The sequence below is a fragment of the Ammospiza nelsoni genome, chromosome 3 (assembly GCF_027579445.1).
Source record: "Ammospiza nelsoni isolate bAmmNel1 chromosome 3, bAmmNel1.pri, whole genome shotgun sequence".
In the NCBI taxonomy this organism is placed as follows: Eukaryota; Metazoa; Chordata; class Aves; order Passeriformes; family Passerellidae; genus Ammospiza; species Ammospiza nelsoni.
In genome coordinates this window covers 60966485-60990677 of record NC_080635.1, presented here as the reverse complement: position 1 = coordinate 60990677, position 24193 = coordinate 60966485, and the positions used below count along the sequence as shown (strand labels likewise).

At 35.9% G+C, this 24193-nt stretch overlaps 1 protein-coding gene across 1 annotated transcript in view; it reads left to right on the top strand.

Moving 5' to 3' along the window:
- LAMA2 (laminin subunit alpha 2) overlaps positions 1 to 24193 on the top strand; it is a 335803-nt gene that overhangs the window by 245936 nt on the left and 65674 nt on the right. Inside the window, exons 32-38 of the mRNA XM_059468183.1 lie at positions 413 to 606; positions 8925 to 9067; positions 9581 to 9679; positions 14387 to 14498; positions 17821 to 17983; positions 22263 to 22473; positions 23937 to 24053. Coding sequence (XP_059324166.1) covers positions 413 to 606; positions 8925 to 9067; positions 9581 to 9679; positions 14387 to 14498; positions 17821 to 17983; positions 22263 to 22473; positions 23937 to 24053 — 1039 coding nt within the window. The remainder of the gene's footprint in view (positions 1 to 412; positions 607 to 8924; positions 9068 to 9580; positions 9680 to 14386; positions 14499 to 17820; positions 17984 to 22262; positions 22474 to 23936; positions 24054 to 24193) is intronic.

The window sequence follows — 24193 nt, the reverse complement described above, 5'->3', positions numbered from 1 at the left end:
GCTGATTTGTGAATTAACAACCTAAACAGTCTCTGTTGTCCCATCCATCAAAACACTGAGGGATTAAGATGATCAAAATGTCTACCAGGAGATTTCATGCCTGACACAAAACACAGGGCCACACAATGATAGTGGAGGGGTTTATTTGTTGCAGTTTAATAGAAATTTAACTGAAAATTGTTAAGGATGTGGAATCAATTTTGCATAGTTCCTTCATCCAGACTGTTCTGTGTCCTGAGTAGAAGTCTCTTTGTTGGACAGTTTGCAAAATTTCTCTCCTGATCATGAAACAACAAAGATTTTTTTAATGGTTCATGGGTGTATGTGTAAATTATGTTTAAAATACTGCCAAGTATTCTTTGTGCCCCGCATCTCAGTTGGACAAATCTTATTTTGTGTTTGCAATGTGTAGGTGTTCTTCTGGCTACACAGGAAACCCACAGATTCCAGGAGGGTCCTGCCAGGCATGTGAGTGTGACCCATATGGTTCTGTGCCTGTCCCCTGTGACCCTGTCACTGGGCAGTGCACTTGCAAGCCTGGATTCACAGGGTGGAAGTGTGCTGGCTGTGAGCATCGGCATGCGCGTCACGGCACGAGATGCATTTGTACGTATACTAACGGGATTTTGGATAACTTCTGGTTGTGTTTGTCACATTTCAGAGATTCAAACCTGCTTGTGTAACAGTGAGTTGTATGGCTTTCTTTGAAAATAATTGCCAGGTTTCTCACTACATTGGCATCTGGTCCGTTTTGTTTTCACAGGCCTTGAGATGTCAAGAAAACTCAATAATTTTAGTATTATCACTGAAAACTGACAAAAAAAATCTTTGAAGGAATTCTTTTTGGCTTTTTAGAGTCTGTAATTTTGCCAAAGGTTGTTGCTACTGTTGTGACAATATTTTCTCTTGGTGAATTTTTTAGTGTTGTCCTAAATGTTTAACCAGCAATTGCAATGCTCTATGCGAGGTGCACGCAAAATTTTTACTAAGGTTTACTTGATCATGTTGATTCAACAACCATCCATTGGAATTTAAAAGATGTAAGCAATGACAGTACACTATACCCAGCAAAGAACTTTTTTTGTTACAAATAGAGAACTAATAGCCTAAATCACCAATTTATATTTCCCAGTACTGGTATCTTTCTCCTACCCTCAATTTTGATACATACCAAGTGATTATCTTGTATTTTTGTTTGGATTTTTTTCATTATATTGGATAGTGCTTGTTTTGAGCCACAATTTCATATCACATAATGCTGCATGCTTATCCTTATTTTAAAAAAGTAACAAAATCTTTCTAGAATTGTTGGTCAGCCCTGACTGAAATAAGGCATTTTCCTCTTCCTCATCTCCCCCAGGATATAGAGGGACTAACTTTATTGTGATTTTTTTCCCCTTCAATGCCATGACTGTTAAATTTGAAGCAGGATAATGGTAGAATTCCAGTAAGTCCACAGTATATAATATTTATTAACCTGTGCATATTTGAAAGTGTTGAAGTATTGGCAAGGCACAGTGAGCTGGTTTTAAATGTTTTATCTTTAATTGGAGCTTTTTGATAGAGAGTGGAGTGTCTGTGTGAGGGACATGTAACATCAAGAAAAGTAGATACCATCTACTTTTTTTTTTTTTTTTTTTGCTTCTCCAAAGATTTCATTTCTTTTGTGCCTCAATATGCAGAGTTACACACCTCTCTAGTATTAAAATGAAACGGTTAAAACAAAATGCAAACATTTCAAAAGCAAACTTAAAAGAATAAACAAAAAAAGGGCTTTTAATGTCTGAAGGCATTATATACTTCAAGAATGGAAGGCATGGCTTCTTCTCTAAAGAAGAGATATTAGGCACATAGAGTCAGGAGCTACACAATTCAGAACATTTTTTCACTCAACCTAGTGGTTGGGATCAGTTCTCAGACAGTCACCAGGACTTAGCAGACCTAAGCTTCTAAGTAAGTAATTTGAAATAAGTGCTTTTTCATCAGCCCTGATTCCCAGGTAGAAATTATAGATTACTGGGAATATAGATTTAATTTCTTCTATTTCTTTACTATTAACAACATGGCATTGATTCAATGATTAAAAGAGTCATGTACTTAAGAAAAATAAATTTCTAATGCCCTGCAGTGTGATGTAGTTTAGGACTTAATTCTGAACTTACTATCTTAAGCTCTATTTTGAGCATCAAAATGATTGCAACTGGAGTAAGTAGTCCCTTTGCTGAAATAACTGCCATTTGAGTTCCATTTTGTGGTCTCTGTGTCAAGGAGAATTGTAATTGCAAGTTAAGTTCATAAGTGTTACAGCTACAAAATTTTAAAATAAGGACTGTGTTCTACAGAGTGCCATCTGCATGAAAATTACTTCATTTTACAATATCCTGAATAGCTCTTACATTATTGCCAGTATTATCCAATTTTTCCAATCACAGGCATGACTTAGTATGTTTTTGTATTGGTCTTTTACCTTATCAGTATTCTGAAAAGTCTTTTGGGTATCCAGGATGACAGAGATTCGTTGTACAAAACAGCCTAAGTACAAGTTATCATTAATAATGGTTTTCCAATTTGTTTATCAGGCTATTTCATTGTGTGGATAATAAGGTTAAAAATCCTATTTGTGAATGGAAAAAGCTGTTTGCAGGCAAATGAAATTTTCCACCTTTTTGCTTTGAAAGATGTTATTTGCTATAATCTCTGATTTAACTGGAACATATTTAAATTTGAGTGTTGAAATATGCCTACGCTGTTAACTTATCTACATTCTAACTTTAAGTAGTCAGTTTCTACCATAAAAACAGTTCTTCACATATGTATATGGACATTTCATTTGACCACTAGAAGTGAGGAATCAAATGCAAAGATTTCTTTTCTTTAGTCATAAAGATAAGAACCACCTATAGGAGCAGATGGGATGTACTTTAAATCTCCCTATCATAGGAAGTAGTTTTTTACTGTTGATACCACATCAATAATAACCATATCATAAATTGCATAAACTGCAGTTTAATATTTCAGTATATTTCAGGCACATTTTATGTGCCTATTAGGTCTTACTGTATGATCTTTCTCTTGTTTAAAGGTTCCTCAGCACCCATATACTCCACACCTGCCTTTGCTAATGCAGTACAGTACCCCTGACATGGTAGAAAATAAGCCTGATCAATAACCTTTGTAGCCTGTGGTGGACACAGGTCAGTGGCACAGAGAGTGTGGCAAGCCTGGCTTTTGTGGGAATTTGCCAGTGGTAGACAGTGTCTGGTATGTCACAGGCTTCACAGTGCAGCTGTTGGTAAGGATTCATTGCTGCAGCCCCTAATGTGCTTTAATAGTCCTTGTCCTGTCACAGAGCCATTAGAAACACCTTTGAGACAACCTGAAGTTTTCCATCCTTGCTGTCAGAACACTGAGCTGTTCCAATCTGAATTTAATGCAACTGAGAATTGGTTCTGTATACAATTTATTTTTTTACTTTCATGTATCAATCAGTTGCGAAATAGTAAATTCCCTTCTGACCAGCTTCAGTTGTAAAAAAACCTTAAAAGCAAAAAAAAATGGTACTCTTAAAGTACAGAAAATTAATCAGCGTCAAGAGCAGAATCCTGTTTGCATTCAGTAGTTAAGATGAACTGACTGCATGTACCTCCTCTTGCTCATTTGTGGTTCCACTTCAACTACTGCAATTGCATTGTACCAGTCAGAAGTGTAGAGAACCCCTGGTTAGGTGGTAAAGTTGTCTAACCTAAAGAAAATACATTCAAATACAGTCAGCCATATTGAAAAATTATTTATAAGTAGTATAAGACATAGTGATTAAGCTGTTCTGTTAGTATAGTATAGTTAATATTAAAGAAAGTGATTTTGTAATAATTAAAAAAGAATAACCATTTAAATAATGAATTTTTGTCAAATTCCATAAAAGGCCACCACACAGTATAAAAACCTGACAAACCTGAAAAACCAAATAATGTGTATTTAAATCAGATCAGAGAGGTATTTTAGCCAAAATATCGTAATGCATTCTTCTTTCAATATAATGTTTAGAATTTAACATACTCCTGATCATAAGGATTCTAAAGATTTTTTAAGTGAAGATTTTCAGTGAAAAGGTGGAGGGGAAAGCAAAGGAGCATGCATTTTCACTAAAGTGATCTATTTCTGATATAGCTGAAAATCTGTTTTACTGGATTTTTACTGTTTTTTTAATAATGTGTCATTTTTCAGTTGCTTAGTGCATGTCACTGTTCAGTGATGTGTTATACCAGTTATATTTTAGAGAGTTACAGGTAAAATAGAATATATATTTATTTTGAAAGCCACTGCTTAAAGAGGGATGATTCCACTTGCAGATAAATAGCAATGGTTATATAATTATAGGTGCATGGCCCATTCCATTGCCATTATATTCTTAGAACAGAACAATTTTGTTTTTTCTAGGATTCCATCGGGGAATGAAAAGTTATTTCCAAAAAGTAGATTTTTTTTTTTTAATAAGCAATACAAGAGTATGGTTTACCACACATCATAGAAATTTCTAATGGCTAATGGCTGAATTATTTCCCCTGCTAATTAACCACCTAGGTTGTCCTATACAGATATTCACAACACTCTGCTGATGAATACTTTCGGACTCAATTTTTGGACTCAAGCAATTAACTTTGTAGGTTCACTTTCCCTTCTCTTTTGAAAAAGCCAGTACCCAAAGAATAAATAGTGATGGTTGGGAGCTAATTTTAATAATGCTGCCAGCATCCTTGTATACTGTCAAGTATGACAAAAGTTCTCCCAAATTTTCTCTCAGATTTTGAATCATGCCTGTAGCAATCATGTATTTTCTTAGAAATAGTAATCCTCTTGTGTATTTTTTGTTATACCTTGTGACATTGTACTTCACTTCAGTTGTAGAGTTTGTAGTACATAAAATGAAGAGGCCTAGATGGCAGTATTATGGGCACAGTGACTCTGCTCACTGCTGTGCCATATTTATGGAACAAAACAATCCTGGTGAGAACTTCAAGGCTTTATTGTTGTTTGGCTCTATATATTATATGGCAAGTCAGAACTCAAGTTCTGAATGCTTTCAGGGTATCTGTCATAACTACAATGGAGACTTCAGAAAAAAAGGTCTTCTAAGTTTTGAGCTGTGTTGCAACACAAACTTCAAAACCTTTCCTTGGATGTGTGCTGCTGTCACAATTGCTGCTTGGGGTCAAGCAGAAGCCTAAATGTAAAGCAGTTGATGTGACTGAACAGGAAGCAATCAAGACACGGGGAGATCAAGCAGATATTTCATTGTTAGGAATTTTTCCTTAACTCAGTCTTGTGGGGTGAAAAAACAAAAAGATCCTCGGCCTTGCTGCAGTCAACAAATTTTCATCTATACATATTTAAATATTCAAGAGTGGTAGAAGAAGAAAATTATATATTGAGATTCCTTTAATACCAGGTACTGGACATTTAAGTATTTGCACTCAAGACTGATGTTTGCAATGAGAGAGATTTTTTTTTCCCAGCTGTCAATCTATGCTTCATCACAGCCCTACACCAAGAAGAACAAGGGAGCTCCCAGCCACCAGTTCTGGCAGAATCAAAGTTTTCCCTTCAAAACAGTGAGGAGCTCCATGTTATCAGCCTAGGCAGATATCATGGAATTCAGAACTAGGCAGAGATGCTGTCTCTGTCAGAGATAGATCTTGCAGAATCTGTGAAACAAAGCCTCTCCCAGCTCTTACACAGCCCTTAATTCAGCAGGTGCTGGGAGCCTTTACAGAGTGAGCTGAAAAGAATGTGTGTCACACTACGTTTATGAAGCCTTGGACTAGCTTCTTCAGTGTTCTGGGTTGTGCTGTGTGTCTGTGTATCTCAGCTGTAAGAATTAATTTACATCTGTGTTGGGCAACTGCTTCTTGGGCTGCATGGGCTCAATTAAGCCATCCCTGCTTGGCCTAGAGCCTGATAAGCTATCACTTGTTCTCCATTTTTGTGAGAAAATGAACTCCTGTTGAGTTTAGATCCACACTCCTGTCTTTCACCCAAATCAAGCAATCTTTAAGCTCAGCTACTGCTGGTATGTATCAGAACCAGCAGGATTTCTAGATAATAAAAATCAGAAATAAACCTTTGTAGGTGTTTTAGACCCTGATCTAGGTATGAATTTTCCCATATTTTGGAGACATACTGATCATGTAAGCTGCATTGAACCAACAGCAGTGGCAAGGAAGATAAAGCTTTCAGCTCTCTAGTGGGGTTCTGTTTTGGAAGGCACAGGAAGGCTGTTTTAGTATTTGGTGTGAGACTAGTGCCAAAATGGGAAAAATGAGGTAATAGCCAACAGATTATTGAGCTAACAGTAGTTCAACACTTTGTTTGAAACAACCGGAAGCTGATACTGAAGAGTCACTGAGTATCATAGGATACCACCTCCCATCAGAGATTGCATGATTGCCCTTAGACCAAAAATTTGCTAGTCATAACACAGTCTTCTGAATATTCACAGATACGAAGGTATTAAAGCAAAATTGTGTCAGATAATCACTCAGTTGGAGGAACACATTGTGACTCAGATGTGTTTCTTTTATTACACATTATGTTTCTTTGTAAGATGGAATAAACTTAAAAGAATTTCTTTTAGCATGCATACTTTGGGCATATTTCTCACAAGAGGTAAGTCAAAATCCTTAGAGACTTAGTGTGCATGGAAGAGTGTGGTGAAAATGGAAAACGCAGTAATTTGCATTAATTGCTTGTTGAACTATTGTAATATTGACTGCATGGTTTGCCTCTGACATGCTTCCACTGCTGTAATGATCTGGATTTAGTGCTGCATTTGTTAATATTGGACACAAATTTATCCTGACAGCTTTATAGATAGACACAGAAATATTTAGTCTTGCAAAATATAATCACGCTTTTGAAATATTTCCCATAGCTACAGTACATTACAGACTGAATACTGGAGCAGCTCAGTCCTGTTTCATCTACTCAGCTGTGGTCTCACTCGATGCAGTTCCTCTTTTCAACCTGATTATTTTACAAGAGGTGCTAATTTATACTGAACGTTCACTTATTGATTGCCCACTCATTGAGAATACTTCATGTCTTATGGGCTGTTCATTTTTTTCTCATTGGTGTGAATTGAGTTTGTCTTTGACACATAACAAATTTTTAGCAATTTATTACCAACCACTAGGAAAATTTTGAAGGTGAATAGATTTCCCTTGTTTCATGAGTGAAATAATATGTGGGAAAAAAAAAAAAAAACACAGCAAAAACTAAAGTAAACTATAAAAGCCAACTCTTTTCAGGTTCAAAATCACTTATTTTCATCCTGCAGAATGATTATCTGGTCTCCTTACCTTCTTGATCAACTACAGAACAGGTGTTTGTTATATAAAACATTATTTGCTGTAAAATCTGCTTTTCCTAGAATTCTCTCAGGCTTCTAAAGGCAAGCACACAGATGGCAAGAACAGGGATGATAATAAGTTGGGGGGAGGTAAAATTTCATGTAGGAGCATAAATCAGAATGTATCATGCCCACAGTTATTGACTGCCGTTCCAGTGCAGTTCAGTTTATGTAACAAAATACTGTGAAATAGGAGGAAGGAGTCTGCAAGTGGAAGCAATGAAAATGCAAACGGAAGTCTTAAAATAACAGTAGTATCTAGCCTTCTGCACCCACTTCTTACTACGATAATCCAGCATCTACCTGCTCTCCTTTTCAATCCCCGCTTGAATTTCATGCTGTATTGAAATAGTTTACCTTTTTTTGCCTCAGTATTTGACTCTACTCTTTGTCTTTGGTGTATTGAACAGTCAAAAGAGTAATAACTATATTTAGGTGACTATGAAAACTTTAATGAACAGAAAAGATGTAATCTACATGAAGAACACATTTCAGGAAAAAAGAAGTAATTCTCTTTTGAAAATTACTTCTCTTTTCTACAAAAACATACACTTTGCTTAGCGAGGTTTTTTAGCTATTAAACTGCCTAGCTTTGCTGAAATAAATAATTACATGCTTGTAACATTTTAGGTACAACTCTCCATGTCTCTTAACATCACCAGTGAATTCATTGTTCCACAGTTTGCTTTGTCTCCTGAGATGTTTGGGTTTGCTAGCTCTTTATGCAGAGAAGCAGAAAGGTATTCCCACAACTCTTTTCTAAAGGATGAAGAATTCTCCTCTCTGCTGCATAAATGATACAAGATGAGAATATCTTGTGATGGTTAATCAAAAGTAAGGGAGGGAGGAAATGCAAACTTCTTTTGATATATGCAGCACACAACAGTATTTTTCATCCTGAAGGATATTTGAAAGAATAGAAGCATACATGAAAAGCTTATAAACTGGTTAATGAAAAAAGGTAGGGAAAACCATTTTTTTAAAAGAAAGCTACCAGTACTTTTACCTGTATGCTTTCAGCTGTCTGCATTACAGGTTTAGTAGGCTTGGCCATGCTGCTATATGGACATTTTTAAGGTTTTTTTTCTTGCATTCAAATCCATAAGCATATTGTGTTTCTTATAGAGCTCCTTAGATTCTCTGAATTGCCCATCTGATCTCCAAATTGCCTATCTGCTATTCTCAAACTTCATCCAAATTACCTGTATAATTTAACATTTTATATTGGCTACTCCACAGTGGACAACATTAATTATTTCCTGTTTTAGTGAGCTAAGCCTATCAGTTTTGATCTTTGTGTTTTATATTAAACTGTCCATTACTAAATCCTAAGCCATAATGTCTTTCCTACTCCCTAGCTGTTGTTTCCATTTTTTCTCACACTACACATTTGGGGTAATAGTTATGAAATCGGTGTTACCTACCCCAGAATTGCATGAGTGCCACACAATATCCAAGTCAAATGTCTTAAATGTTTAGCAGGAGGAAATGTTTAGCAGCCTTGTTGTTCTTCCCCCAGCTTGCGATGATGAATGCACAGGACTCCTTCTCAACGACCTGGATCGGCTAAACCAGATGATCCTGAGTGTTAACCTTAGTGGTCCACTGCCTGCTCCATATAAAATGTTGCATGGTTTTGAGAACATGACACAGGAATTAAAGGTATGATGGCAGTATTCACATCCATAAATATCAGAGCTTCAGTACAACTACACTTGATTCTGTTCAACCTCAAAGCTGTATGTACATTCAGAGAAGAAAAAATAAAGATTTAATTATTTTAGCCTTGCTTTGATTCATAAATAAGTATTACAGTTATTTATTTTTACTTACTTTAATAAATAAATCTTGCAACAGTAATTTCTGAACATATGTGCAAGGAGTTACACTTCAGGCATAGAAAAGCAATGTTGCATACAAATAAAATAGTCTTCATGCTGATGGTCTGTAAAATGGTTATGTATTTAACATATTGTACATTCCCTACCATACTTACAAGTTATGTAAAGTTGACAGGATTCCTGAAAAAAGCCTGTTGGATGAATGTGACACAAGTCAGTGACAAAAGGGGTTGCATATTGTAATGAAATGTTTGATGCTTCTTCTCTTCAATATTTGGAAGCCCTGACATCCATCACATACAGATTTTTCTCTCTCCCATCTCTTTCCCAACAGCATTTGCTTTCACCTCAGAGAGCACCAGAGAGATTTCTTCAGCTAGCACGAGAAAATCTGGATACCTTGGTGACAGAAATGGATGAACTACTGACAAGAGTATGTCTGTGATCACATGGAGGTCTATGGGTTTGGTTGAGGCTGCATAATGACAGAAATCTTCTCAATATGCATTAAACATGAATGAATAGATGAATTATAAGATGATTCTCGGTCTCAGTGTCTAAAATGACAGGAAGTCCTCTAAAAATCTCTTTTTGTGGGCCAATATATTGACACATATTTTCTGCAAAACTTAATAAGGTAAGAAAGCTTTTTCACTTCAAAACAGATGACCCAAGAATGATCTTACCTGGATAAGACTTCACTAAAGAGGTGTGCAAGTTTAGTTAAATATGTGCCTTCTAGATTTCCTTTATGAGCATATTTAGCAACTTCTGGATTTCAATAGATGTGCTATGTACTCTTTCTGTTACAAAGGTTTTATTTCAAAATAGACCTCATTTTAGCCAGTAAAGACGATGTCTAAGAAAATAATACAAATTGTGCCACCTAGTGGAGAAAAAAATAGGAATATGAACCAGACTCAGTATAAATAAAGCTGTCCGAAGTACATTGATGGGAAGAACTACCAAAAGTCACGATTGTGCGTTGAAAGAACCAAATAAGAAAGATGTGGAGTACTGTGTACTGATCAATATACGCTGCAGAGAATCATATAAAATCCAGGCAGTTTTAGCATCATGTCTCTAAATTGTGATCCACATGGCTTAAGGAACTAAAATTCTCAGAGAAGCTGTTTTCTTTGTGTGATTTTTATGCAATTTTGAAGTGAGGGGTGGGTAAGAAAGCATTTGAAGTGTGTTTGCATATGTAGGCACCGACATGTGCATGCATACACCAGTATCTATCTGTATGTACTGACGTTGTGAGAAAACTTGCTTTTCCACTTCTCTTTGATCCTTTATTTTTCTGCAAAAAGCAACTGCAGTAGTTTTAAGTCTAGCTTGAATATTAACCCATGTCAGCTCTACAAGCAGGGAAGTTAATATTGCTTCTATTAATATTTCTCAATCTTAGGCTAAGACAGTTTTTTTTTTCCTCTTGGCAAGTTGCTCTTTTTAATATGCTTTTTGTAATTTCCCCAATAGAGATGACCTAAAATAATGCAGATTCTGACCTTCTGTAGACAACTCTTGGAAGGAAAAAACATCAAAAGTGTGATCTTAGGGGAGTTATTGTGGTGGCCACATTATCACCACTACGTTTTTGCAGATTTTCATCATTGTGACAAATAAGCAGCCTTATGATTTCCAGTTATCCTTACAGAGTTACTTGGAGTAGTTTGGGGTAGTTTTTGTTTGGGTTTTTGTTTTTTTTTTAATTTAGGGACTGGAAATTGGTGGCAGGTCCTACCTTTCTCCTTCTGTATTTGTAAATAAGAATAGTAGTCCAAAAGAAGAACGAGCCCTGTGTTCAAGGCTCATTTCCAAATGAAGATACAACTACTAACTACATAATGGCTGGCACTTGGAGTACAGAGTACCACCATAGATGCCAGAGTTTTTCCCTGTATCTGATTTGCAGGCTCACTGTATTTTCAAAGTGAAACAGTACTGATGAAGAAAAAAGCTGGTGAGGATTGGTGAGGAATCTATTTCCATGAAAAAAAATTCTAAGCATTTTAAGATAAAATATAGAAGACAGTAGTATTTAGTCACTACAAGACTTTCAGGGGTTTTGCTTCCCTGGGGTCTCTTTTCAACCAATAATCTCTTACTTCAGTGCGGCACTCCTTTCTCTTTTTATACGCTGTTCTGTGCTTCATTTGTTTTGCCATATAGAAGATCCTCATGTCTTTCTTGCACTAATTATGTTCACATGTTTGCATGCACATTCCCACACCTACCACCAGAGGAAGAACTGATATCTTCAATTCCTTTCAGTTCACTGTATTTCATCAAAACCCCTAACTTCCCTTCTAATTAGGTACCTTCAGAGTGTTCAAGAAAGGCAGGAATCAGAATCACTCATCTTGATTTTAAATGCTTCTTTTGTCTTTGTAAACTTTTGCCTTTCTCCCAAAGTACTGAATTTCTCTAACTTGAAAATTTCTGGAAGTAGTAGCAGAAGCAACTTAATTTGCAATAGCTGGGAACATTTGGAGAGAAAGCCAAGAACTTCCATCTGTACATGTCTGTGTTTACACCTCCTTCTGTGGTCTGCAGCCCACTAGCAGAGGAGTTCTTTAAGGAACTCCTTAGAGAGGAGTTCTTTAAAGAGGAGTTCTTTAAGTCTTGATTAATATTAAATAAGCAGACTAAATAAACATGGAAACAAACCCAAAACAAAAAAAAAAAAATGTGTATAGTTGTTAACACTTGCTTGTAGTTTAAATTGCTAAGTGGCTGCTCCAGATTGGAGCAAAGCCTTTCATGGAACCTCCATCACTAAGTTTAAGCTGTGGGCATCACCAAAGCATGTTCACCAATCTCAAATACTTTCTTTATTGATTTCTATGGTAGGGATCTCCTTTATGCCAAAAAGTTTTATTTGTGTCCAAATAACTTCTACAAGACTCTTTCCAAACCCTTGCTCTGGGTCCAGTCTGCCTTATTGCTCCCACAGCAAGAGTTTGTTGGGCCTGTTTCAACTGTTAGAAGATGCTGAAAACTGACAGAAGTCAGTAGTAGTAAATTGTAGATATGTAGAAAATTACTAGGACCTTATTAACAAATGAAAACATTTAATTAGCTGTGGCCAGCTACAGTATGATGTTCACTATTTAATATGGTTTACAGAGTTAAAGCTAGACTAGATAGTGAAGCAAAAGCCGATTTTTCAGCAAAGGAAATTCTGTCAAAATACAGAAGGCCTTCAGTGGACCTGAATGGAATTTAAGTGCTAAAAAGAGCTGTCACTGAAAGGAAATGAAAATTGTTCAGTGACAGATTAATTTTCAGAAAAATGTGGTACATGCTATTCAGCCATAAATAGAGAGGTTAAAGTGGCCAATTTGAATTAGCATGAATGTGGAAAAAGTAATCAAAACTAAGAAAGGAATATGTAAGTTGTAAAACACCATTTCTAGCAAAGGACTAGAAATATTATAGAGTATAATAAAACTGAATGTGAATATTCCAAACAAATAAAACTCAAAGAATAAAAGGCTTCTTCTGGAGGGTTTGATAATAAATAATGAGTTTTTTCAATTACATGACGAATTAAATGACATCAGAAATGCCAAGGAGAGTTAGAGCAGTGGTCCATCAAGACCATTTGGATTTTTTTGCCTTTTTTCTAACCCAATTGCCTCTTACAGCTCACTGTAGCAATATTTTAGTTCTATATCCAGGCAGGTAAAAAGGGTTTGTAAATCTTAGAGGAAATAACCAATAGTATGATTAAAGCTGTGTAAGTGTGAAAAGACTTTTTCTACTGATAGAGGGATGGAATAGAACAAACTCCCCCCAGTCTGCATGGGTTCTTATTTCTTCCTGTATATTTCTATTTACCTGAACCGTTTTCATATAAATTACTTTCAGTGTAACTACTCTGAAGTAGCCCAAAATTGTAAGTGGAATGATAATGCCAGGAATTTTATTTCAGAAACTCAGGTGTAAAGTACCTTGAGGGCTGCCATCTAGAAGCCAATCAGGCAAAAATAAATGTGTTTAAGTGATCCTATTTCTCTGACTATTACTGAAAAGTGTGGGGTTTTTTGTAAGGGAGAAACAATTTGTGCAGTTCAAGTCAGGGAAAACCTAAGCTCATTTTGATTTATTGACCTTCTAGCCATTTCACAGAGACTAGGAAATTCATAATGCCTTGTTTCAAGATTTTATGGGGAATGTAAAGCCTAAAGAAAAAAACTAGGGTTTTACTGGTTTTATTTGTTGGAGGTTTTTTTGGGTTTTGGTGGTTTGATTTTAATTGGGTTTGTTTGGGGTTTTTTTTTGTTTTTTTTTATTTGTTTCTTTGTTTGGTTTGGTTTTTATTTTTGGTTTGCAGTACAGCTCAACAAGCTTTGTGTCTTGAAATGTTTAGCTTCTTTTCAATAAAAAAGGGTCAATTTTTAAATAGGGACCTCAAGAGCTAAGTAGAGTGTCCTAAGATGATTCCTTTCCTCAGCATGTTTTTCAGGCCTGCAGCAGATGTCTCCCTTTCTGCTGCTGCTGTGATTCAGTATAATTATAAAGCATTTAGTAACAGAAAGCTTAAATTTTACTGAGCATCCCAATATGTCATGAATGACCAATTTCAAGCATTAGAGCTGAATAAAACTACTCTTTATTTTTCTCTCTCTGTCTTGGTCAAATTAATGTATTGATTTAAAGTTCTTCTTGCTTGTTGGAATGAACTGTCTCTTTGAGAACACCTCCAGGGAAGAAGCAAAGAGGTCACAGTACCTGCTGCACTTTGTCAATCGAAAAGTACACAATTGTGAAGCTATGGAAAGTATTCCCTGAAGAATCTATTAAAAGGTTCCAAACAGCATTTCTTTAAGCAAAGATATTGTTAGTCAGTGGATAATTTAATCCTGTCTCCATTGATGTGCTGCTGCACACAAGTAAGATTTCTAAGAACCTAAAATAAAGCCTTCCAATTTCCATTTAAAGGAAAAGGTAATAAAATTTAATTGTGTACTTGAACAGAGCATTTCATTCCCCATGCATCTGATCAATAATTCATTGATTGCCTGTGGCCTGAGGAAAGTTTTGTACATGTATTCAGCCTGTAGGAATATAACATAGTGCAGCCTTGGCCTGTTCATTAATTATATTTTCCCTGAATTGCTATCACCAGGCTACCAAGGTGACAGCAGATGGGGAGCAGACCAGGCAGGATGCCGAGAGGACTAATGACAGAGCGAAATCTCTTGGACAGTTCGTCAAAGGCATTCTCCAAGCTGCTGAAGGTATTGGAAAAAATTGAAGTACTTGAGTTGTTTCTCAAGCAAACTGGAGGATGTTAGGGGAAGAGGGTCTGAGAGACAATGAGGAAGACTTTACTTGCTGAGAAATGTCATGTGCTTAAAGTGCTGAGTGAAGAAAAGGCAGTAAACTGTCCTCAAATTTTTCTTCAAATCTATGTATAGAGTTTATATGAACACTTAATGTATTGGTAATTATGAACAAAGACTAGAAGAAAATGGAGCATGTTCCTTCAGGATTTTTGCAGTTATCTGAAGAGCTGTTATGATGAAGTAACAAACAGTGCTTAGCTTTTGTTTATTTTCAAAGCAGTTAAAAATATGTATTGGTAAAAAAGTTTGGTGTAATTTTAGTACTTGGTACATTAACACTTCATCTTAATTCACCAGCTTTACTTCAAAAATGCACTTATTTCTTGCTGTTAATGAACATCTGCTGCTTAGAATTTGCAAGTGACTCCTAACCCTACCTAAGCATGGAGCCAAAGTCAATGCTCTGTCTTCCACAGACTGATTCACTGCACTTACACTGCAATAAATACTTATGAGAAAAAAAGATTCTAGATGGCCTTAAGAAGCAAGACCTATATATTTCATAAAGCTATTAAATAAGATAATGGCTGAAAATATTACAATAATTGGCAAATACAGATTTTTTTTTTTTTTTACTTGAAAAAGACTTTTCAGCTCTTTCCTCCTCCAAATATTCACTGCAGCGCTGGTTTTAGTAGCTATGCTTTTGAAGGCTTATGTCATTGAAAAGAAAAGCTTTGACTTTTGTCCAAGTGCTATAAAATGCATTTTACATTATCTTTTGTGTAACACTTCCATGTATGTGCTTTGGAAGTGAACTGAACAGCACTTTAGGATATCCTTAGGAGTTGTAACTTTGACAAGAAAAAATTGTGGGAAAAGCAACAAGAAAAAGTGAGCAAATTTTTGAGAATTTTTTTAAACAAAAGACCATCTTCCCCATATTTTAGGATGAATTTGGGATGATGAGCAAAACAAAGTATTTGACACTACTCAGTTTAGGCCCAGTGTTTGTAGCTCAAGTAAAAATTTCCTCAAGCAGGTTTAGCAGTAGGAAATACAGAGTTAGAAAATTTTGAAGGGGTGAAATAAATTTATGCAGTATCTCAGAAGTGGACAAAAACTTTTAAATCAATGTGTTTGCCTAGTGGCCAAGTTAACATTTTAAGAATACATGAAATACACATTGAGAAATACACATCACAGGATTGAGAGATACCTTGTGGGTTAAGGCATCCACTCTCCTACTATCAAAAACTTTCAAAAGCTCATCTTCAAAGTAATTTCTACAAATACGCACAATCTGGATAGGAGGCAGTTTCAGTACTCTTCATAATTGCCATAGTTCACATTTCTAGCAAAAAATATTCATGTTTAGTTTCTCATCATGTTTCCTAGCAAACCCTGTTCTTTAGCTCAAATAGATGTTTTTTTCCATTCCCTAGTACTTCTCCTCCTTTCCCCAACACCAGATATATTTGCAAAGAGAAATCATATTCCACTTTGGCCCCTTTTTTTTCTAGGCTGAATTGCACCAAAGAGCGTTCTCCCAAATCTCCTACTCACCTTCATGTAATTTCCTTTTCTCTGCTGAAAAGTATATCTGTGTTTCTGAACCACAGCCAAAAAGCATGAAATGATGTTTTTTCAGTGTCTTGCTCTTCAGGAGGAGTAAAACTTGACTATGTCTGCTCTCCTAATAATGTCCCAATAACTTTTTTTTACAGCTGGATGCCATTGGTGATTCATAACACAGCAACGTTCTTCTCATCCATTCTTTTTACCTCACTGACAAAACTCCTCATTAAAAGTGAGAAGTTTGTAGTGACTGGTTCTAATGACCATGCTCTGACTGCTTATTCACTTCTACTGAGCTGATTGTTGACTTTTTGAATGTCTGAGTAGCTGTAACTAATTTTCCTTCTTAGCTATCGAATTTCCCTTCTTTGCAGTTCCTAGCCTTTGTCTATGTCAGTGTACCCAGACCTTTTACCACCACTGGACTCTGATATTTGCATTCCACTGAGACACAAAACAAAACATGGTTAGGAGAAGAGAAGGATAAAATTTGGTATAGGTTTTTCTGAACATAAGAAAAGGTTAGCTTATATATTCATTTTTCTTTTATGTAAATATTCAGGGACGTTACTCACTATTTTTTAAATAAAATTATAAAAAATTAATATAGACTTATTCCTGGCCTGAGGTACCTTAGTAATGATGCATAATATAGTAAATATTTGAGATATCCATGATCCATTTGAGGAAAGTGTAGTCTTTTTCCAGACCTCACAAAACCACTCATTATTAAAGACACAAATCTCAGTTCTCGCCAGCTAATCAAAGACATCATTAGATTAGATTAGATTTTCTTCGTAATTTGCTCTAAACCTATACTATGTGTAGAGGAAATAGTAATTTACTGAGGTTTGAAATACTGATTTCAATGTCTTCAATTAAATATTTAATTTTAAATACTCATAAGTACCCCTGTGACCAGGAACAGTGCCATTTTAGAGAAATCAGTTACTTGGGAGCTCTGTACTGTGGAAGGGCAGCAATACTTTTTAAAGTTGAAGATGGAACTGTTTGCTATAAATGACCTAGTTGCTTCTGAAAGTGAGTATTCTAATATGTTGTGGTGTGCTATGGCAGAAAGATTTTAGTCCATCCTTGAGTATGATGCTGTGTGTACAGTTTTATCTGCTTGAAATAATTTGGCTGTTCCAAACACATTTACAATAAACCTTCATATACTCCAACCTTCAAATTTTTTTCCATTTATGGGTATCTTCTTCTAAACATATGTGGGTGTCTCACTCCTCTTCTGATTCATTTTCTTAAATTTCACAATTGTTTATTCTTCCCAGAACTGTTAAGTCTGAATGCTAAAAATGACATATTTTAAGGTTCTCCAAAGTAATTTAAGCCTAATTTTCATTGCTTGTCCTCCATGCTCCTTAATTCTACAAGCAATATAGCAAACTGTCTTCTGCTTGTTTTGAAGGTTCAGTGCAAATTCTTTCCTTGAGGAGCAGGAGGAGGGGAGCAATGTATTTATCATCCTGGATATAAAGACTTGTTCAATTATTGTGTTGAAAAGTGAACTATAATAAACAGTTTGATGAAACATATATTATTTTCTCATTTGTTACTGACCATTGGATCACAGCAGAAATAACCAGTGCAAGTTGTGTGCCACTGATCGAGTAGGCAGCTTCTCTGTTGTTTTTAATTACTAGCTCCTTACATAATGTATTTTGGTCCCCTGCAGCTGCAAAAGAAGATGCTGTGAAATTGAATGAGACACTCAGAACTCAAGACAAGACTTTGGAGAAGAGTCTTCCAGAACTTCAGAGTGAGGCTGAAGGAATGGTCATAGAGATGAGAAATAGAGACTTCAGTGTGCAAGAAAAAATGGCTCAAGATGAGTTAAAGTGAGTAGAGAGACCCCAGTCTCCAACGTCCTAGTGACAATGTCTGATTCTTGTAAATGTGATTGTCATGTTTTCTAGCTGAGGCTTACAGAAATGTGAAAGAAAGCAAAGTCTAATACTTTGTATCTGTTGATATAGCATTTGCATTCTTGAAAATGCTTACATATGTGAAAAGCAATCCCAAGGAAATTATTTCCCTGCTCCACAGGTACCAGCAACATTTTTAATTGAATTCTAATTTTTCTCAGTTTGTTTTTAGTTTCTGCTTCAGATCTGATGAATGGCTTTAGTACTAAAAATTCCATCTGGAAGCTTGGGGATTTTCACTGGAAAACTAGTTGGTCTAATAAAAATAATAACTGTCTGACAAGTTTGTTCAATATAATAGACACTATAAAGACATAAATAGACATTATATCTAAACATATTTTGCCACGTTTAGAATGGTGTAGGTCAGAATAAACCATTTCTGTGGCATAGTTCAGAAGCCTGCTGTTTGGTTATTTAATTATCTGTAAATAAATGTATACATATATTTATATTGGCAGCTGTTTATAAAGCAATATGCCAAATGCTGAAAACTTACCTGACTGAGAAAAATACTTGGCTTGAAGTTAAAAATTCTGGTAGTTTGTTACATCTATATGAGTAAGACCAGGTCTATTTCCAGAGTTAGACTTTGCTTAGCTCTTCACCAGTGCAAACATCTAGCAGGGAATCCAGCTGAGCAGGGACACGGTCCATTGAAGTTGTGATGGATCAAAAAACTGTCTGGGATAGAGTTATGCAGGCCTGAAAATGTCAGTTATCAGGTGTGTGCATACTGTAAGGAGACACAAATGGAATACAAAATTAGCTGAGAATTCCAAGCAGTTTAGAATCAGATTTGCACTGCCTATCTTAGACTTTTCTGTCTAAGATAAAACCAGATCATTTTCTGGAAATCCTGCTAGTGCAGTATTTCTTCCCATAACTGATAGCTCTGCTTTCAGTTCTCTTGAGAAAGAATATATTGCAAACTTATTTGTGAGCAATGTTTTATTGCTTTTTCATCTGATTCCACTGAGTCTCTTCTATGCCCTCTCTACTCACACAAAGAAATAAACCAGTAAAAAGTTGAGATGAGAAAAATTTAGCCAAACCCTTGAAAGTGCTGCCTGCAAATTTAGGGCTGGCTGGAGAAGGGCCTTTCAAACAAGGTATTATTAGTCCTCAAATGCTGTAGCTGATATGAAACTGCCAGACTACAATGAAATCATTTCCTACTCTAGCCCAATAGCTAGAGTAGAAAATGCAGTAGGTTTTTTTTGAGGGACAGAACTTCCCTCCTTCTTTCATTCTTCCTGAAATGTACTAAGTGAGTTTTTAAATTTCTTTGTATAGGAATACTTTTTATACTAAGAGATTCATGAATATATTCATCGATTTCAAATAAGGTTTATGGTTTATCTTAAGGATAGGGTTACCTCTTTATAGGCAGTCACTGAGATCCAAGAAATTTTGGCAGCCAACAAAACAGAAGGTAAATTAGTCACTGTGCATTACAGGGTAGGGAGGAAAGGACCCTAGAGATGTTGTTTTCTGAAAATGCCTCTTGAAGGAAAATGTTATAAAACTCTTTAAATAGTGTAGAAAGAAAGTGGATAGCGTACACTCTGCAAGGAAGAAGAGTGAAGAAAAATTAATCATTCTTAGAACTCTGGAGGTACAGGTGCATGGATGTGGATCTCTGTGCTCCACACATGTGTGTACTCTCTACAGACCCATTTGACATACTTAATTTTGAATAAAGTAAGGCTCTTGCACGCCTCATGATCACTTTGAGGTGCTTACACTTTGGTGAGTTGTCTTTTGTCAGTGATTGTATTCTGTTTTCAGAATTTTGTCCGAGAACAGAATGACAAGATTCAGTGGATTCTCTGCTGTGTTTTCAGTGAATTCTCAAAACTTAAATAAAGAAGACAAATGAAGTAAAGTTTTCTTGTTTTCATAGATGGCAAAGCTTCTCTTGCATATGCAGGTTTTTCCCTTATTTTCCTTGAAATTTTTCAAATCCAGGCTCTTATTGCCTTAGTGTACTGAAATGGCATATTAGTTATAGTAATTTCTCTCTAAAAGAGCATATAGAGAAATACACCAGTTGCTGTTCTGAAGTGCCATGATTTTAGTATTTATGAAGTATATCTTTCACTATTTTATAACATTCCTTCATGTTTTCTCAGATGCCACTGAGTTGCAATCAGGGGATTCTGTGAGCCAGAATTCTTTCTTTCTGTTTAGTATGCTGAGTAGCTTTATTTTTGTGTGACTTTTTCTTCCACTAATTTGTCTGATGGCTTCTGAATCTCTGAATTTCTATCATCCACTTTCCTGGGGGAATGAATTGCATAACTCAGCCATGCAGTGTTGGAAGATATGCCTCCTATGTTTTGACATTGCTTCCTGATATTTCTATTTTTGTTTTTGAAGAGACATGGGACAGTTGATCACCTTATAGATGCTATTCATGATGTTACAATCCTTATTTCTTCTCCTTCTGCTGGTAGGGCAATTCTAACATATTTAGGCTCTCATGTGCAGTTAATGGGTTTTAATCATTTTGTTATGAGTCTCTAATCTTGTTTGTTCTTTTGCACTCGTTTTGAGCATCCAGACCATTCAGCATTCCATGTGTTAGGCCAGATCTGTGACTGTTTCTTCTAAAACTTCAAGCATTTTGTATAGTTTTATTCTTTTTCCAGGATGGTTTCTAGTGAAAGTAGCACAGCTTAAGTGTACAAGAGAGTATTTCAAGAAATGTGGCACAGTCCAGTCACACAAAATTTCTAAAGCAAGGGATTACATGGAACAGATTGCCTCATACTTCATTAGAAAGAGCAGAGGGAAAATGCTCAACAGATCGGTGTGAAAGTGCTATCTTAGGAGCAGCAAGGAAGAGTTTTGAGGTAGACTACTGGATGGATAAGTAGTTTAACTGTGCTATGAGGCAAGGGAATAAAAGGAAAATCCATCTGTTTCATACTCTTCCTCCAGTACTGCAGTGTCATATGGGTGTCAAAATTTGCCAGAAGTTCAAGACAGGAGCTTCTTATAGAAGAATAATGGAGGAGGTATGAGAGAAATCCTGAATTCCTTTCTACACTTCTGTGACAGGGTGTCAATATTGGGATTTCGTTTTTGATTAAATATTTTGTCCTCAGAAGTTGTGAATTCAACATGTGAATAATTTTTTCAATCAAAACCAAAGGCAGAATTGATGGAAAAAAAACTTCAATCCATCTCATAAAATCCCCAAACTAAGATTACAGTTTGACTTCCCTTGGCTCCACTTCAGACTCTTAATCTAAGTTATGTCCAGTGTCAGCATATCTTTTCCTCCTTGCCCATATCTTTTTGGTGTGCATTTATTTATATGTTTATTTTTAGAAGATTCCTAATGGAACTGACTACAGGCAGGCCAAATTGCAAGGTTTTTTAAAAAAATACAGTTCTTTCTTTCCACACTTTGGCATAATGAAACAGGAAGAAAAACTTATTCTGTCCTAGGTGGAAGAATGATAAATTTCTTCCGTAGTTATTATCTGTCCTACATATTCCTGTTTACTTAGGATTTTTCTCATCCCTAAGCATCATTTTGGAAGTGCCTGAGGTGCCACTTTTTTTTCCTGCCCTTGACATATCATTGGATTAACACAGTGGTGTTGCCTTTGGTGAAACTGATTTGAGGCAGGCAGATGACAGGACTCCAGTCCCTTTAAACTGGGGTCAGCAAAATCCATTCAGAATACTCCAGAGTGTATTTTAGATAAGCAAAATTTTTTGACTACTGGAAGTCATAAATCCAAAGATCTAGGTTTGGGTTTTTTTTAATTTCACCAGAAAGAATTTGTGATTTTTGACTGTCTAGTCTAAAGCAGTTGTCTACTTCAAGACAGCTTGAAATTGGTGAAATGTTTCAGAAAACTTCTGTTTGCCAATCAGATCTCAAGAATGGAAATTAACTAAAAAAATTAATTAAAAAATAGTCTTCAAAGGAGAGTATTTGAATATATTCTGCTTCATAAGTAGGCCCTAAGTGGAATTTAAAAACCTCTTTTAAGAAAGGGCTTAGAAACAGCTGTCCTTTCACTTTATTAAGCATGTGTCATCTTGAAAATTACTTTGAGACTTAATTTAATTTCCTTTTCTTCTATTTCATTTCCTTATTATTGAGACTATTCAGATTATTTGGTGTAGAGAATATGAACTCAGTGTCTTCATAGGTTGCAATGTATTTCAGGAATGCAGAAGATCTTTTGGACAAGGTGAAGAAATTATTTGGTGAGCCCAGTGAGAAAAATGAGGATCTCAAAAATGAGGTCCGGGACAAGCTAGCAGACTACCAAAGCAAAGTTGCTGATGCTCAAGATCTGCTAAAAGAAGCTGCAAGTAAAATTTGGGAGGCCGATCGTTTATCTGCAGTCAACCAAAAAAATATGACCATGCTGGAGGTGAGTGCTGACAGGCTTTATCCTCGATTACTTGGTTTCTGATTAAAGATGGAACCTTTGCATGATTAAATATTGAAACAAAAATATAAGCCAAAAAAAGCATTATAAAAATCTAACTCTATCTAATGTAATTTAAAGGGAACGTGTTCCTCAGAATGAGGAAGTGCACTGGCTTTTAAAAGTAGAATTACTCCCCTGCTTTATTGAAATAATACCATCTGCTTTGTGGAAGGTACACTGGATTTATTATTCTGTGGGAAATTAAATTCAACCCAGTCTAAATAGTCATGTAAAATTCAAAGCATGTGCTCAATATTTAAATAGGAGTTCTGTTAAAATCTTTGCTGTCATATATTTGCTTCTAGAAAACTTACCCTTTCATCTCCCTCTCCAGCCCCTGGGAAAGAAGACTAAAGGGGGTGTGTGGATATTACAGAGTAATAAATCAAACTCTGTCCTCGGTAGTTAGTAGCTGTTATAAATGATCTCTCTCATAGAAGAGGGGTCTGCTTGTGATTTAATTTAAATTGCAGAGACTTAAAGAGCATATTATACTGTACATTAACAAGCATTTAACCAAGACATAAAGAGCAGAGTCACCCTAATGAAGGTGAATGTTTCAGCTCTGTATCTCGGTGAGCTTTCACCTCAAGTACAGTATGAGGTTAGAGTCCTGAGACCTCTGTTCTCAGCAGATATTTCTGTGCTTGTTTGAATTAAGGAAATGCAGTGATCTGAGGAATTTAGGTGATCTCTGTCCTGTGCATTTTCTTCCCAAAGGTGGATGAGTAAAGGTTGGAGAAATTACCTGCTATTTCAGTTTTAAAAATATTCTCTGCATCACTGTAGCAGAGTGCCTTTCCAGCAGTCCTGCCCACAAGGCTGCCATGGCTTCCTGTCAAACTAATCTGTGATACTCAATGGATCTTGCACAGGAAATTGCCAATTCTTTATTCAGATGTCCATCCTTACCACACAATATGCAGTAGTTTTACTAATTGGAAAACCAGAAATCTTTAGGTTACTCCAAACCTTTTATTTTGCATTCAGCAGTTGATGAAGTACCAGTGGATGGAAGTAGGAAAGCAGCAGAATATTTTTATAAAATTTTCCTTCATTGTCAGAGGTGATTTACAAAATTAGCAACTTACACATCTGGGTAACAATTAGGATTTGTAACTTTGTCATTTGTTTTGCAGTAGTACTTCAGGCAATTACCTCTGTTAGAGAGCAACAAAAACCTTTCCACGTGGGAGGACAGTACACAGCTGGGAATGGGAGGACAAAGGAAAGATACCTTACATGTGCTTTATTCTTGTCACCACCTCAGCTCTGAGAGCTCAGAGAGTTGCAGAAGGGGCATTGTGGAATGGTGACAAAATGCAGTCTTGTACTGAGGTGCTGGCATTTGAACTGTTCTGGTAAACAACTCGTCTTTTTCTTTGTGTGAACTCATCCTATAGAAAAGGAAGCAAGCTGTAGAAGATGGTAGACAAGATGTTGAAAAGACCCTTCAGGAAGGGAATGATGTCCTTGATGAAGCCAATAAACTTGCAAATGACATCAGCATAGCTGTAGAGGTGAGAATGTATCATCCTTACCAGAGATTAAGTACAACAAAACATCATTATGGAAGCAAAATAGATTAATAAAGTAACACTTAATTTTTCATTGTATTTATCAATATTGAAATATTTTACTTGGGATATTTTTTTTCCAT